Source organism: Silene latifolia, unplaced genomic scaffold (genome assembly GCF_048544455.1).
Source record: "Silene latifolia isolate original U9 population unplaced genomic scaffold, ASM4854445v1 scaffold_20.1, whole genome shotgun sequence".
In the NCBI taxonomy this organism is placed as follows: Eukaryota; Viridiplantae; Streptophyta; class Magnoliopsida; order Caryophyllales; family Caryophyllaceae; genus Silene; species Silene latifolia.
Genome location: NW_027413163.1, coordinates 9,709,037 through 9,725,200, shown reverse-complemented (window position 1 = coordinate 9,725,200; position 16,164 = coordinate 9,709,037). Strand labels below are relative to the sequence as shown.

Below are 16,164 nucleotides of genomic sequence, written 5' to 3'. Positions count from 1 at the left end.
ATTATTATTATTATTATTATTATTATTATTATTATTATTATTATTATTATTATTATTATTATTATTATCATTTATGTTTTTATTATTATTATTGTGTTATTGTCGTTGGCATTGTTAGTAATTAGAAAAAAATGCAATTTTTTTTTACTATAATTGCACAAGTCTTTAACATGTTTCAAAATGACGGAAACAATAATTAAAGTACCACGATAACGTAAAAAAAAAAATACTCCTATCAAACAGTTTATCAAAAAAATGTATTTTATGTATACGAAGTAAGTTTTCTATTAAACCATACATAAAAATAGTTAATTAAATTGCACTCTAAATTAAAGTATTGATATTATCACGGACGCTTTTCATTTCCGTAAAAACTATTTAATTGGGTTTATTTGAGATCATAATATAAAAAATAATAATATTGGAGTAACATATAAAAAGTTGAAGGGTAAAAAAGGTAAGCAAAATACAATTAGGTACCTGAAATCCCAAATGCTACCCTCATTTCAGGTACTTTTTTGCTATAAAATGCTACTTGCCAAACACGTTCAAGAAAATAAGCTACCTGAATTTTTTTTGAAAAAAGTACTTCGATGAAAAAATGTACCTAAAATACGCTACCAAACAGAGCCTAAATATGATGTATTACATCCGAGGTACAATCCTTTTTCTCCCTAAAATGCTCACTGGCGTTGGTGTATTTATTCTTTATAATAATCATTGATTATTCAGTTGTGTAATCACAATCACATCGCATACACATTCAAAGTTGGTGAAACAGCATAAAGCCACAAACTTTGTGCTTGGATCAACATAATATTTTCGAGGGTTTTGTGAAATTGGGAATAAGAATTATAAAAATGATGAAAATATGGCCATTTACAAGAAAGGGTGCATCTGGGTTCTCAGCAGCATCAACTGCTACACAAGTTACTCATGGGATTGATGCTCATGGCCTCACTGCTATTGTTACTGGTATTCTTTTTCCTTTTTATTAATTCTATGAGACGGTCTCGTGATAAACTTATTACTCGTATTTATCCTCAGACGGACCTTTATATATAGGCTAGTGCTCTTCTTTACTCTAATTCTAGTATGTCTATTGTCTACTATTAGTGCTGAACCACTTTGGGGCGGAGCCAGGACTTGTACTTAAAAGAGCTAACAAGTAATACCATGGTGGTAAACTAGAAGAAAAATCGAGAATTTTGACTAAAAGTTTCGGAATTTCATTGTGACTCTTAAGTAGGTGATGTTAGTCTCCAGGAGTTGAGGTTTCATGTCTATAATTTCAGGTGCATCAAGCGGTATTGGGGTGGAAACAACACGTACTCTTGCTATGCGTGGTGTTCATGTTGTTATGGCTGTGAGAAATGTGAGTGCCGGCACTATGGTTAAAGAGAAAATACTTGAAGAAATCCCAACTGCTAAAATTGATGTGATGGAGTTGGATCTCAGCTCACTAGCATCAGTAGAGAAGTTTGCATCTGAATACAAGTCACTGAGCTTCCCTCTCAATCTTCTCATGTGAGCATGCTCATCTAAATTAACGCGTTCCGTATTTTAACTGCAACTCTACTAGGGTAATAAAGATTTTGAATCCGAAAATTGGCCAAATTAAGATATGGGCCAATTCTATTGAAATTGGACACGAAAGGAAAAAGGGGTAATTTCAGCGTATAGGAGGGAGTAGTATTTATTTCAGCATATCCGTAAAAATGTTTGTAAAACATATCTTGCATCACCTTAAGTGGGATAAGTTTTTCAAGTGATTTGCAATTACTCCCTCCGTCCCGGTCATTTGTTGTCCTTTTCTATTTTGGGTGTCTCAGTCATTTGTTGTTCTTTCTATTTTAAGAATGAACTTGATGAGCAATTTTAGTAGATGATGACCACTTTCGCTATAGCAACAATGCAGGTATTATGGCAGTCCCATATCAGTTATCCAAAGACAATATAGAACTCCAGTTTGCTACCAATCATTTAGGTAGGTGATATATTTTGTACTCTACCTTCTGAATTCTTGATAGCTTGTTAGTCTTTTTCAAGTAATGTTCCGAGTGTTGGAATTTTTATACGGAGCTCAAATATCGGCAACTTAATGTTATTTGCTTGCCAGGACATTTTCATTTGACAAATCTGTTATTGGATGTTATGAAAAAGACTGCTCAAGAAAGCAAAAGGGAAGGAAGGATTGTCATTGTTTCTTCTGAGGCACATCGTTTTGCATATGGTGAAGGGATTAAGTTCGATAAATTAAATGACGAGTCAGGGTAACAATTACCTCCCTTGATGTTGGCATTCTATTTCCATTTACTTGTTGAGAGTTGTTAGAACACATTTGGTTGATGATGTCAAGTTTCATTTCTTAGTAGCTTCAAGCAATTGCAACCGGAGTAGGTTGGCGAGTTATTTTCATTGTAAGGGGTTTAGTTAAGTTTGAGTAAATTTCTAAACAAGCAATAAAATAACGGTTGGACGTAGGCTCCGGAGTAGGAGCTGAACCAATTTTTAAAAACATCGTCTTGTTTGTTTAATTACTTTTACATTCGTTTATCCTTTGCATTTTTATCTACCTATCTCATGCCGTCTTTGTGCATTCATCATCATCTTGTTGCATAGACTGTTTGTACCGTTTGTGAACTTACAATCCATTAAGTTTCTCAAACTCGTACCTAATAGATCTTACTTGTGTTAGTCATTAACCAAGTAAACGAGAAAATTTTTAAAAGGTACACCTAATTCACCCCCTCCCCCTCTTAGGTGTTTATCGTTCTTAACTCTTCAAGAGTTATGCTAATATTTTTCACAGATCTCCGTAGCATTTAACATCTTACTTCTGCCACACAATGGGAGCATTAGTATGGACCTAATAAATTTTGTTTCAAGTGTCCCATTAAAAATATCAAAGCTATTATTATATAGAAACTAAATACTTTACATATTTGAAGGTTAAAATTGGACAAAATGCACAAAAAAGAGTACTTGTATAGTTGTATATAGATCCGCCAGTAGTGGACTGGTGGTAATTGTAGAATTTATAACTCTGAAGTTGATAAATGTTGCAGATACAGCAGCCTGCAGGCTTATGGCCAGTCTAAGCTTGCGAACATCTTGCACGCTAATGAACTCGCAAGGAGACTAAAGGTATTTGTGTTTGTCAACAATCACGTAGTTCATCACTTGGCATTATCATTACTAGTTCGTACAATTTAGCTTATGAGTCAAAAACCATGATGGAATGCCATATAAATTGGATTTTCCTTGTTGATTTATCTATGTTAGGACGAAGATATCAACATAATAGTGAATTCACTTCACCCTGGCTCCATCTCAACCAATCTCCTGCGTCATCACAGTTTCATCAACGGTAAATTTCAAGTATTCTTGTTGCCACTCGCCATGTTGGTGATGTCTTTCATCTGTGTATTTTTCTTATTTATTTCTTAAGCATTCTGCCAAGTTTTCTTCTTGTGCAGGAATAGTTCACTCAGTTGGCAAACTTGTTCTGAAAGACGTCGAGCAAGTAAATTTATCTTGATTCTTATATACCCTTTTAAAAATCTTACAATTGGTGAACAATGACTAACAAGTCCATACTATAGGGAGCTGCAACAACGTGTTTTGTGGCGTTGCATCCTCAGATACAGGGAGTAAGTGGCAAATATTTCATGGACAGCAATATTGCTCAGCCGACCTCGCAATCTCAAGATACAGAGTTGGCCAAGAAACTATGGGACTTCAGCTCTAATCTCACACAAGCTTAGTTTTTGAACAGTCGCATAGTTCCCGTCTTGATAACTGACTGTAAACTATGTGATTACTAAGGAGCTGTCATATTCTTGTTTTAAAGGCAACAAGATTCGCAACCATTGTTGTTTTTAAAGTCTACTCATTCGACGATTTTTTTTGTTTTTTTGTTTATTGATGTCCATCTTTCATCTTTGTCACTCTTTTTTATTCTCCGAGTTGCAAGAGCCCTTGAGGTACTGAGATAATGTCGGTCATGTTTGCAAGGGAATTATACTACGGTTTTTCCGAGTTTGTTATATGGGGTACGCCTTCTTGTTAATTCATTACTCCGTAGTACTTCAACATAGTAGGATATTAGTTTGCTTATCGCGTAAAGTTTATCATAAATAACACGGAAAAAAAGACTGATTTCCTTTGAGATGATATATTTCATCAAAGTGTCTATGAATCAGCAATGAACCAACATTAGAATCAGAGAACTATACTACCTAGTATCTGTTAAACACGCTTCTGCAGCTTATATACAATGGCTATCTGCTTTCTAAGATACGAGGAAGAAGTAAGTACTACAGTATGATCTACCAAAGAACTGAACAACTCTACATACGTACAGTATTATCGACCATGATGACAAAAGCCGTGTCAGTAAGTCAAAGGACGGACAAATGAGGACTTCAGTTTAATTCGAGTTTGTCGATTGAAGGATTCTTGTGTCCCGTTAACAAGATGCATAATTTGATAACCAGTTAAATTACTTTGACATTTACTTGTCCCCTGATTCGCGCGAGAGATTTCAGGTGTGCCAGTTGAAGTTTCTTGTCTTGATCGATGGTTAACCGGGGCATCATATAGACTCTTTTGGATCTTTGGACAGTCGATATGTGCAGATGAGCTGGAAGCGGTTCTAGGGTTGGAATTAAAAGGCGGCCTCTTTGTGCATGTTTTTTGTGAAGATTTTGGACTCCGGAGTGGGCTACTGATAGGAGAAACTGGGCACGATAGATGTTTTGAAGGACCTCTGCACCAAAAAAAAAAAAAAAGAACATGGCAATCACAGAACTTTAGCATTCATGATTTGACTGCAAATTATCCGCCAGAGAAAACTAGGAAACTTTCCAGTAACACAACATCGTCTGTTTGCTTTCATAGCTTTGTAAAAATAATTTTGAAATTTTTTTAAAAAATTATTCAGAACTCGGGAGGAGAGAGAGTGAGAGAGCAACCTGGATTTTGATGCAAATTTGAGACCTTTAGGCAACCGTTCAGCAACTCCTTCCAAATCTAAGCCTGCAACTTTGTTTACATAGCCTGAGCCCTGAAACCAGTGTTTGGAAACATGAGCAACAGCACAATCGACAACACAAAGAAAAGCAGCCAGCAAAGTTGCTAGGATCAGCGTCCAAAAAGCAAAGCTTCCACTCATACCCGCCCCAGGTAAAAGTGTCGGAAACCACATTTACCCTCCAAGTCCCGGCGAGTGAAGATTTGAAACCATTGCGGCAGACTTCCCACTATCTATCTAATCTTCGACATTATGAACTACTTTTTTAGTCAAAATTGATTGTTTAAAAGTAAAATAACTTCTTAGGTTTTGCTAATTGCTACAGAGTGTGTGATTTATCATTTTTATTAATTTTTAAAAAGAAACTTAAATCAATCTTAATCTTTAAAATTAAATATCAATGATATCGAGTTTTATTATGTGCGAGGGATAGGTAGGGATGAAGTGGGTACAATGCAGAATTCATTCCTCCCACCACTTATGGCAGGTGTAATGTTTAATCGAATATCCACTCCGCCACTTGCCAAAACACTACTCATACCCGCTAGATGTACTGCGTTTACTTCCCCATTAGTATCCCCAAGAATTGTGATTTTGTGAACATCTTGTTCAGATAAACTAGAACAAACTGTCGTCTTGATCCAATCCTATGCCTTCGATCTAGTTGCAAAAGTAACTTTTATATTTATATTTATTTTTATTTGGGGAGCGGGGGACATTCATAAATAGCACCGAACATCCATAAACAACCATAAAATTTCATCTCTGAAGAAAAGGAACTCTCATGAAACCTACTGTTATCGGACTTCAATATTTTGCAGGTAAGATATTTCCACTAACACAGAAAAATGCATACCTCTGAATTCAACAAGTAGATTCCAGCAGGAGATACATTTTTTACGAAAGGATGGTCCAACAATTGGGCAGCTGTGGGGCGATCAAGCGGGTTTCGCTGCAAACACTTGAGCACAAAGTCCTTACCTTCCTTTGAGAGATGATCAGGGATTGCAGGAATCTCTTTGCTGTTCCCCACCTTGAAGAGAGCTGCAACCTTCACAGAAATCAAATTGAAAAAAAATATTAGACTTAACAAGTCAAGTTTTTTGGTTTACGCCCATTTTTCTGGTTTAACTCTAATAACGTATTCACTGTATACATAAAAATGATAACTACAGTTGCATGGCTCAGGGATCGGTAGGTTGATCCTCGAAATGAATCATATGAGAGTTCATTTGTGAACTATATAGTACAAGATAGCACAGTTTTTGGCATTTGGACTTACTAGTGTTCTATGAACGCAAATTTGACGAACCATGCAACAATAGAGGTAACATCAATAAAATCAATGCCAGATCCTTATATATAAAAACATTTCTCTAAAATATATTGCCTTTAACTCTCGAGCTTTAGCATGTAGCTACTTACCCCTTCATATTGGCTCCAAGGAGGTTTCGCTGTTGCCATCTCTATGATAGTACAGCCAAGACTCCATATATCAACAGCAATATTGCTCCCATCTGAGTTTCTTATTACCTGAATTTATAAACAAGAATAAATCACATCAAGAGCTAATGCCCCAATTGTATATTTTAACGAGGCAGAAATATACACGGCTTGCTGACCTCAGGAGCCATCCAGTACGGGCTTCCCTTGAAGGACAATGGACCAGAGTGTCCGGTGATCTGCAAGATTTTCAGGAGTGAGTTAACTCATATTCATCATGGTTATCATGCATATACATTCATAATCAGACCTTCCAAATGAAGACCAAATTGGCATAAATTATTGCACAGGATCTCCAATCATTCAAACTTCAAAGTAATCAAACTCACGTTTATGAGCCATCTAACTAAAATTGAAACATTAGTATTATGTAGTTTCATACTCAAATTCATTTTCTTTAATGTAAAGGACTAAAGGGAACCTATATGGACAATTTTGATACTAATAGCCGTGATAGGGGTTTCGACCTTGGGTCATAAGTATTACCTTTCATTGACTTTCGGACATCTGCTACTCTACCCTTTGTTTGGTTATGAAGAGAGGAGGGAGGATGGAGAGGAGGGGAAGTGAGGGATGGTTAAGAGAGGGGAATTGAGCAATGTCTTTTTCTTCCAAATCGTTCCTATGTTGAAAGGATTTTAATTTGCCTTCAGGAGGGAAATTAAATACAAAGTATCTAATGTATGGGAGTAAGGTTCTCACATGCTTTGCCATGCCAAAGTCTGCCAATTTGACCCGGCCATTTGGATCTACGAGTATATTCGCCCCTTTTATATCTCTGCAGGACATACCAGTAACATATTTCAGAGAGAGAGCACGCACAGCACTTTATAGACAAGAAGCAACTAGCTAAACCAAGCTAATGAATTAATCTAATTCATCCAAGATCTTTTGTGTTATGAAGCACACAACCAAGCTAATGAAAGCATTTAACCGTGCCTAACAACACTAACCTGTGAACAGTATTTCTAGCATGCAAGTATGCTAATCCAGACAGAATTTGCCGTGTAAAGCTACGAATAGCTGATTCCCCAAACTGCCCATAGTCCCCAAGAAGTTTATGGATGGAACCACCAGAGATATATTCCAAGTATATATACAGATTGTTTTCAACCTGTAAAAATTTTAAAACTCGCAAATGATGAGTACAGAAGACAATTGTAATTGCTTTCCCACATCGAGATACATGACGAATACAGCCACAACATTATCCAAATGCCACAAGGGAACCCACAAGTTGCGAGGTGGAGGGGGTAGGGCGTACATGTACGCAGTCTAGACTCTCAAACAAGGAGAAGCTTTTTCCAAATGCCCCAAAATGAAAATTGCGTCAAGAATCACATCGAATGATCATCCACACTCAATTTTGGTCCAGTTGTCATCTAGTAATTGGGGTATCTCCTCTTTCCTTAGTCTTTGTGCCAAAACCAAAGGTAAACAAATGACCGGGACGGAGGAAGTACTTCACAACTAAAAGAAACATCTCCGTAATGATAAGACCACTAAATCATCCTTTTCTAGGGGCAGATGCACGTTATAGCAACCGGGTTTTGGGACAGCGGAAAACGAACTTCTTTTGTGCATTATAGGATGCCACGATTAAAAAAAAAAAAAAAACACATAATTGTCCTTTCCATTTACATGTACATAACTTCGAAATTAACAGTAAGGCTCATGATAAAAGGAACTACTTCTAAGGAAGCAATAAAAAATAAAGGCAAAATGTCGCTACCATCTCAGATCCATAATACTGCAAGATGTTTGGGTGTCTTAAGCGGCTCAGTAAAGCGACCTCCTGTCAAGTTATCAGATACGCAAATTGAGTGGCAGAACTAGAATCACATGGCTCAAATTAATAGAGTGTAAAGAGATCCAGAGTAACTAGGAGTATAGAATAAAAGGAGAAAGCATGCAAACTCAGTTCAGCAAAATTTAATAGTGTGAAGACATACTTGCCCTAGCTGCTGTGCGCATTCCTTAGACTTGGTATCATCTGAGAACAGAGTTACCTCCTTCATAGCACACATCTCACCAGTTTCACTGAGATTCAACATTTGAGAACAGACTTAGATGCAATTGAATCTGAGATATATAACTAAATGAGAAATACACAAGTATATTACTGTCCAAGTCCTATCAAACATGTACACTAAATGAGCAAAAAAAAAAACATTTGACAGATTATAACGAACATGAGCAGATAAGTATCACTAGAGCACACAAATTCAAATAACTACGTGGAAGATTTACTGACAAACCTATTAAAACCCAGGTAGACGTGTCCAAATGTGCCACTTCCGATCATTCGCCCCTTCTTCCAACGTGAAACAGGACTCGTCGAACTTTCTCCTTGACCACGACTTTTTGGGAAATAACTAGATAATGATACTGGAGGCAGAGGCAGCTTGTGACTCTTAGGGCCAGCAGAATGATGTAATGGAGTCACACAACCACTTTGCATCAGAGACCTGCAACCCGGGCTAGTCATTTTTGGGCTAAGTATCGGTGAACACTCAGCACTACATCCATTTTGAGGCGATAGGAGATGCATATCTCCAACTGGATCATGTTCCAAATTCTGACCAGAACCTGGCCTAATGAAAAGTTCATTTCCAATTGAGTTATCTGAACATGTTCTCCTTACACGGGAATCAGGCTTATTCACTTGATATTGGGCACTAGTTCTCACTGGGCTGCGTGAAGGACATGATACAGAATTGCCTGAAGCACGGATAAAACCAGCATGAGGAGGGATTTGTAATTTTGTAACATGAGAGCTTAAAGGTCTACGTCTTCTTAATGTATTATTGGATGATTGATTAAGTGGCTTCCTTTGGTCCTTCAACTGTCTCCGTACAACAACTGGAGGATGGTCCCTTAACCTTTTACACAAAAAAGAAATATCATGGAATGAATCAACAGCAACAACAACAACACTCGAATGACTCAAGGGCTCCTTATGTTAAGAACACAAAGAGGCTGAGGTTGTTTTACAAATGACCCATAATGAAACTGCCTCGATACTTGAATTAAATGAATGCTACTTCACAATGAAAACAAGTGTGACCAGTTTTGTTAGCCATTAAGGAATGAATAATAATTACTAGTGTTTTTGAAATAACTAGATGGGACAATGAGTAATGTAAGATTGTGAATTAGTTAGGGCGGTGTATATGCTTTACCTAGAAGGGCTGTTAATAGCAGTTACGTTCCCACTTTCATAGTCAGATGCCTGAGGGCTGAAGAGGCGAGAGTCAATTTGATCATTTGTGTCCATTGAGCTATTAGTAGAGACCGAGGCAATCTCCAAGTCCTCCCAAACATCGGCAGCATCTGGCTTTCTACGATCATACACATCAGAAACAGGAGAAATTAATAACTCTCTGCTAGATGTCCTAATGTCAGAATTTGCATTTTCAACGCTGCTAAGTTGCACCGGAAGGGGAAGAGGTTGAGCACGAGACTCTTCAGCGAAACTGTGGCACCGTGATACCTCTAAGGAGGGTGAGATTGATACTGATAAAGTTGACCCTTTTTCTGAAGGTATACCATTAGGAACCCCTCCAGACATGGCAGTCTTCTTGTCTTCCGAGCCACTTTTAAACTTCCTGTGCATTAATGCATCAAAGAAACGTCCTCTGGTGGTCTTTTGTTTAACCTCTTTGGGTGAAGGCTTCCCCCACCATGAACGCATATTTATGTCTTGGGGAGTATTCGATAAAGAACCTCGAATAAGAGTCGTAGGCAGCAAATTAGAAGATGGGACGTAGGAGAAATGGGATTTCAATACATGCCAACTGTTTAAGAGCCTGTTCATCAAATAAAAGAGAATGAGCGCGGTTTGAACAGAATATTAGTTAGATAACAAGAGAAATTGAGAAAAAATATTCATGGAGACTTTACACCAAATGTTTCATATACAGATATAACTGGAGGTATATAAAAAGACAGGCATAAGCTGTGAAACAATATTTTACAGTGATCACAACTCAAGGGGCATATTAGCCTTGCAGCAAATTAGCACCCAGCATCTAACCATCGTTAATAGTTTAGTCTGGAGTATAGCTGGGTAAGACCACTAGCACGGTAAAGCTCTCTATACTGAATTTCAGCACAGTTGCACTGCTACGGTCTCGCGAGTATCTAAGTATCAAAAACTCAGAAATGCAAAAATAAAGCAAATATTCAGCTATATTACCCCACTCACACATTATATCCCACAAAACCCCAACCAAGGCACCAAGCTCAATGGATGCATTGTTCGGGGAAGTTTTGAGTAGTTTACTTCAGCTTTCTTGCTCTGTGTTAAGCTACTACTCGTATTTACGAAGTATACAAAAATTAACCCCCTTAAATGTGAAAATGCTTCTGAAACACCCGAAAAGCGAAAAGCTGATAGAAACTAAACTCAGTTGCTTTTCATTACATTGATATGATAACGGAACTGGTACCGACTTATGTAATGCAATTTCTGATTCTATTGAGAGTTCAAAGCTAAACACTTCAAAATTCACATCTAATCACCAAACTACCCATATTACCAAACATGTCTCAAATGCACTAGCACCTAATCAACTAAAACTATAACAGAATTCACTAAATACCTAACTAATAAACCATACGAAACGAACCTGCTTCACAATAAGTAAACTTTTTTCCCATAATGACATATAAATACTCCTCCTATTATATACAAGTACAGAAACACAAAAAATAATAAAAATTGGGCATCACATTGACAAATTCAAACAAACCCTTAAATCAAATAACAGGACTTGGTCAGCACCCAACAAACACAAATATAAAATGGTCCATATTGACTAATTTCAGTCAAACAACAAACCAAGTAAACACTAAATAGCCTATGATCTCTTAATTATCTCAATTATGACTAATTTCAACATAATTATCCAACCAATTGAAAACACAGCATTGTATTCTGACACAAACCCATAATTTTATCAAGTATAATAAGGAACCCATGTAACTAAACTTACTATAAATGCAATTTATAGAATAAGACCGTCTTATTATGTGAGACGGCCATTTCATTGTTTAAACACTCATATAGTACTATCAACAAATGGGTGTTTTTAGACCGTCTTACATAATAATTACTCGATGATTGGAAAAAGTAAAAGGTTAAAAAGATTGAAACTTTATACCTGCAACAGTGGTCAAATGACTGTTAAAGGAAGGAAAAAGGAAAAATAGTAATTAAAAATGAAAATGAAATTGATTTGAAAATCGGAAGACCCTTCCCCAAGTAAGAAAGACGACGATGTGTAATTGTGTAGTGGCAATTTGGTAATTAAGAGCAAGTAGTAACATCACCGCCGACGTTTGTGTATGTGAGGTTGTGATGTCACACAGTAATTCATCTAACGGACAGGATTTTTACAGTTAAGTTTCCTACAAAATGTACAAATAGGTGATTTCCAGCAATCATGTCTAGAAACCGGATCGGAATCGACTGGACCGAAACTGAAATTAAAAGTTCTAATCCGGTCTCCATGTCTCCATCCAAGCTTTTTAAGGATTTTGGTTTTCGGTCCAGATCTGATTTTTTCCGATCCGCGCTGAAATGGACAAAAAGCTCAAAATCTATTATTTTTTTTATTTTAACTTTTTATCTTAGGTTAGTTTACATAAAAATCTTTATAAATGTTGTTCCAATATGCTCCTCAATGGTTGATAAAAGTTTTTCAACCCTATGCTCCTAAATTTATGGACTTAATTCCAATTTCTCTAAATCTACTTTGATTTAGTTCTTATAAGTTCAGTTCAATTCAAATTTACTTTTTTACTTTTTAATGAACTTGTAGTAAATTATTTGTTAAGTTCAAGTCCTATATATTATCGTAACACGCACAATTATCCCAAATTATTATCTTTGGACATTTGAAAAGCGAGGGTGTTAATAGTGGACAAGTCAAAACCCCCCAAAATACCATATTCCATGGGGGCGACCGAGGGTGAGGCCCGATGCTAGTGATAGTGTTGGTGGGTGTCGATGATTAGAGGGGTAGTGGCTGGTGATGAAGGTAATAAGGGTAACGGTTGAAACCCATAAGGTAGAGGAATCTATTTGTGGAAATAAGGGGTAATAGTAGTCTTAAAAAATGTAAATGAGTAACAAAAATGTACTATAAACAAACACTTAAGAGCAAGTTCAATGGTAGGTGGATATCTTCTAGCTTGATAAATCCACGTCATATCCTAAGTTATATAACCATTTGAAGCTACTAAACTCTTTCAATAGCTTAGCTATCTTTTACACTAGCTTGAGATGAATCACAAATTCCAATAGATCAAAAATTAAAAATAAATCAAACTTAATTTATGAAACTAGTTTTCCTATTGATTGTTTTGTATAGGCCAATTTAAGGCATTCTCCAAGGTCTAGCAACTAGCTTGCAATTTTAAGAAATTGCAAGTAAGTACCTAAACTACACCATTGGACTTGCTCTAATAAATGAAAAAATTGCATGCCCTTTTCATTTTTTTTCCCTGTAATGCCCAGATCAGGAAAAATGATTATATCATTAGTTATATAGGAGCATTGTACAAACATATCAAATTTAATTGAGCTTTTATGTATTTTTTTTTCAACTTTGAAACTTTTTGGATTATATTTTAATTTTTAACATCAAGACTAAAATCTAATTGGGCTTATCAATACTATATATTAAATCCAGACCAAGGGACTTCAATGTAATTAAAGAAAGTTATACAAATTAATTATACTATATAGTTTTAAATCAATAGCACTATGTGATGGACCCGATTAAGGGATTTCAATGCAAATATTATATAGTTTGGGTTAAAACTAAATTATATAGAAGCTTGGTAATTTTCATAAATATGGTCAATTTCCTTAAAATAAAATAATTAATTAAGATGGTCAATTTCCTTAAAATAAAATAATTAATTAGTATAAACATGCACACTTATGGTATTAGTTATTATCATCATAAAATTATATATTAAATTTAAAATCTATGCAATTTTATTAAACTTTATAGTTTATTAGATGTATAGAGATGTTAATTATTTAACATACAAAAATATAATAAGTAGGTTATAAATAATTCAAGTTATCAACTGGTTGTATGTTCAACAGCGTCTTCTAACCAAGGATAGGGTTCATAGGTCATTTTTTTGAGCAAGTGATACGAGTGTGTTACGTGGGTGAGGAGGATGAAAGCCATGATCATCTTTTCTTTCATTGCTCCTACAGTCGAAAATGTTTGCAGCAAGTACAAGACTGGAGTAAGTTGGCAATTCCTGAGAGGCAAGTTTTGAGCTGGTGGCAGGCTCAAGACAAGAATAGGGGGTATTCACCTCTTTGGTAGTGATGGCTTTGGTGTACCATATCTGGTGGGCACGTAATCACTGTCGTTTTCAGCAGGTGATATGGCGACCAGAGGTGGTTGGAGCTCGGATTAAGCAAGAGGTTCAGGCTCGCATTGGGAGTCAGAACAAATCTAGGAAGAAATTGATATGGACTAATCTAAATAGTTGAGTTTTTTTGTCGTCTCAGAATTGTGTTGTAAAGGTGCAATGTGCATTCTTAAAATTGTTGTTGGGTTGATAAACTAGTGTGTAATAGCTCATTATTATTAATAGAATTCTTACATTCTACCAAAAAAAAATAATAATAATTCAAGTTAGATTCCATAATATATAATATTGCATAATCTTTCGATTTGATTTAATGCATATATGTAATATATTTATATAAATATATAATCCTCTTAAAATTGCATGCCTAAGTAGTAAAAGTAATTTCGTCAGTAAAGAAAAGAATTGTAGTAACATTTGATTTAGTTATATGATAGTAATCACTCATTTGAATAGTAAAAGTAACAATATTATCAACGAGATTAGTGAGAGTGGTAGAAACAACAACGGGAGTAGTGAAATAATAATCAATATTAATGCGGTAATAGTGAAAGTAACAATAATTACGGCGGAAGTAGTGAAATTATCAATATTAATGCGGCAGTAGTTACAGTAACAATAATTAAGGCGGGAGTAGTGAAAGTAACAATGATTACGGGCAAGTAGTAAAATGTTATTACTATTGTTTCATTAATAAGAGTAAAATATTAATAGCGCCGGAAGTAGTGAATTTGTCTCAAAATTTATTTCATCGTAATTTTAGGATATGTTATAAAAAATATATTAATTACAAATTTATGGGTTATGCAACTTTAAGTAATTTTATTTAATGAAAAAATTTTTGATGGTAAGTAGAGTAGCCCCGGGCGGCCGGCACCAATACTAGTATATATATATATATATATATATATATATATATATATATATATATATATATTATGTGTTTTTCTAATGTGCCCTTAGGGCACACGTTAATAAATCAAATATGGCAAGATTCATATAATATTCTCACTAATTATGGTAAAACTAAGTATATAATTATAATTATCATGCATATATTATTTATAATTTTCACTTTGTGAACTCAATATTTATAATTTTATATATACAAAGGAGCTCATAAACTTTACAATAAAATTCATAATTCTTACACTTATGCTCAAATACGAAGTACTTATGAAGTTCAATAACTAAACCGCCAGTTATGATACAATTGTATTACAACTTGTGGCATAATCTACCTACTGGCCTAGAACAAATGTCTCATAATTAAAACAAAATTACATACTTACTAACAAAGTGATATATGAGAGTTTGTCTTTTCAAAGTGAAATCGGTTAAAATTTTGGTTACTTATATAAGATAAATGTTTTTACCATTTGATAGGTTTAATTTAAAAATTAATAACCTTTAAAAAATACTTTCTAGTTCTAGGGAACATCCTGAGTAAGAAGTCGGGTTTTTTCCCTCATTGTAAAGCTAATATTATTTGTTCCCCGAGGCATAATCGTAAATTGGTTAGATATTTTTATTTCCCTCTTTTACCTTTTAAACACCCTATTTACTAAAAGAATAGATGAACTCACAAATTTTCCTCCAAAATACATCTTTTTAAATAAGAAAGCTATTGATAATTTAATTGCATTCAATTCATCAAACTATATAATTTTCACCAAACATTAAACTATAATATTTTAATTAAAATATAAATAATATATTTCAACACATTACCCAATTCTCTTTGATTCATTTTAAGTTTTAATTTTTTTTTTTTGCTCGAAACAAAATACATAACGAGAAAAATGAATAACTAATGAGATAGTACTATTATTTTACATTGGAATTTTACTCAATTTTGTTGGATAATTTTATAGTTCAATTTTTTTCCCTCATATCAAAATATAATGATGGGAAATATAAAAAAAGATTAATGATGTGTTAATTTAACATGATTAAGTAATACAAAAATAAAAAACAATATAAATACCGCGCATTCATTGCGCGAGATCTAAACTAGTTTCAAATTAATTGATAATAAAGGGTAAATTAGGAATTTTTTATTTCCCTTTTAACTCAAGAAGGCCAATCAATTTAATATAAAAGAAGCGAATGAATTAACTAATATTAAATTCGATTGCAAAATATTTTTAACATAAATTTATTATGCGGAAAAAGAAAATAAGTGAAAGACAATCATTCCCATGGATGTGATACGTACTAGA

General features: G+C 34.7%; 2 protein-coding genes across 3 annotated transcripts; one reads left to right on the top strand and one right to left on the bottom strand.

Moving 5' to 3' along the window:
• Positions 1 to 710: 710 nt before the first annotated feature.
• LOC141638392 (short-chain dehydrogenase TIC 32, chloroplastic-like) lies at positions 711 to 3,905 on the top strand. 2 transcript variants are annotated; one of them, XM_074447805.1, is made up of 8 exons: positions 711 to 975; positions 1,296 to 1,527; positions 1,908 to 1,987; positions 2,120 to 2,273; positions 3,069 to 3,147; positions 3,286 to 3,370; positions 3,480 to 3,526; positions 3,606 to 3,905. In XM_074447805.1, the coding sequence occupies exons 1-8, from the start codon at positions 861 to 863 to the stop codon at positions 3,765 to 3,767; spliced, it is 954 nt and encodes a 317-aa protein (XP_074303906.1). In that variant the 5' UTR covers positions 711 to 860; the 3' UTR covers positions 3,768 to 3,905. The 2 variants fall into 2 exon arrangements, with proteins under 2 accessions (XP_074303906.1, XP_074303905.1); XM_074447804.1 differs by having other exon boundaries at positions 730 to 975; positions 3,069 to 3,171.
• A 248-nt stretch (positions 3,906 to 4,153) lies between these two features.
• LOC141638391 (mitogen-activated protein kinase kinase kinase YODA-like) lies at positions 4,154 to 11,818 on the bottom strand. The gene is made up of 12 exons (XM_074447803.1): positions 11,704 to 11,818; positions 9,721 to 10,347; positions 8,797 to 9,420; positions 8,491 to 8,578; positions 8,271 to 8,333; positions 7,492 to 7,652; positions 7,241 to 7,316; positions 6,658 to 6,717; positions 6,461 to 6,568; positions 5,892 to 6,086; positions 4,977 to 5,068; positions 4,154 to 4,771 (listed from the first exon to the last, which is right to left on the bottom strand). The coding sequence occupies exons 2-12, from the start codon at positions 10,230 to 10,232 to the stop codon at positions 4,396 to 4,398; spliced, it is 2,355 nt and encodes a 784-aa protein (XP_074303904.1). The 5' UTR covers positions 10,233 to 10,347; positions 11,704 to 11,818; the 3' UTR covers positions 4,154 to 4,395.
• Positions 11,819 to 16,164: the final 4,346 nt, after the last annotated feature.

Excerpts from the sequence above, each read along its gene's own strand:
- LOC141638392 (XM_074447804.1), top strand. The coding sequence starts at position 861 with ATGATGAAAATATGGCCATTTACAAGAAAGGGTGCATCTGGGTTCTCA. Across the intron at positions 2,274-3,068 it reads AAATTAAATGACGAGTCAGG|ATACAGCAGCCTGCAGGCTT; the intron begins GTAACAATTACC and ends TAAATGTTGCAG. Across the intron at positions 3,371-3,479 it reads TCATCACAGTTTCATCAACG|GAATAGTTCACTCAGTTGGC; the intron begins GTAAATTTCAAG and ends CTTCTTGTGCAG.
- LOC141638391 (XM_074447803.1), bottom strand. The coding sequence starts at position 10,232 with ATGCGTTCATGGTGGGGGAAGCCTTCACCCAAAGAGGTTAAACAAAAG. Across the intron at positions 8,579-8,796 it reads GTCTACCTGGGTTTTAATAG|TGAAACTGGTGAGATGTGTG; the intron begins GTTTGTCAGTAA and ends GTTGAATCTCAG. Across the intron at positions 6,569-6,657 it reads CGTACTGGATGGCTCCTGAG|GTAATAAGAAACTCAGATGG; the intron begins GTCAGCAAGCCG and ends TTATAAATTCAG.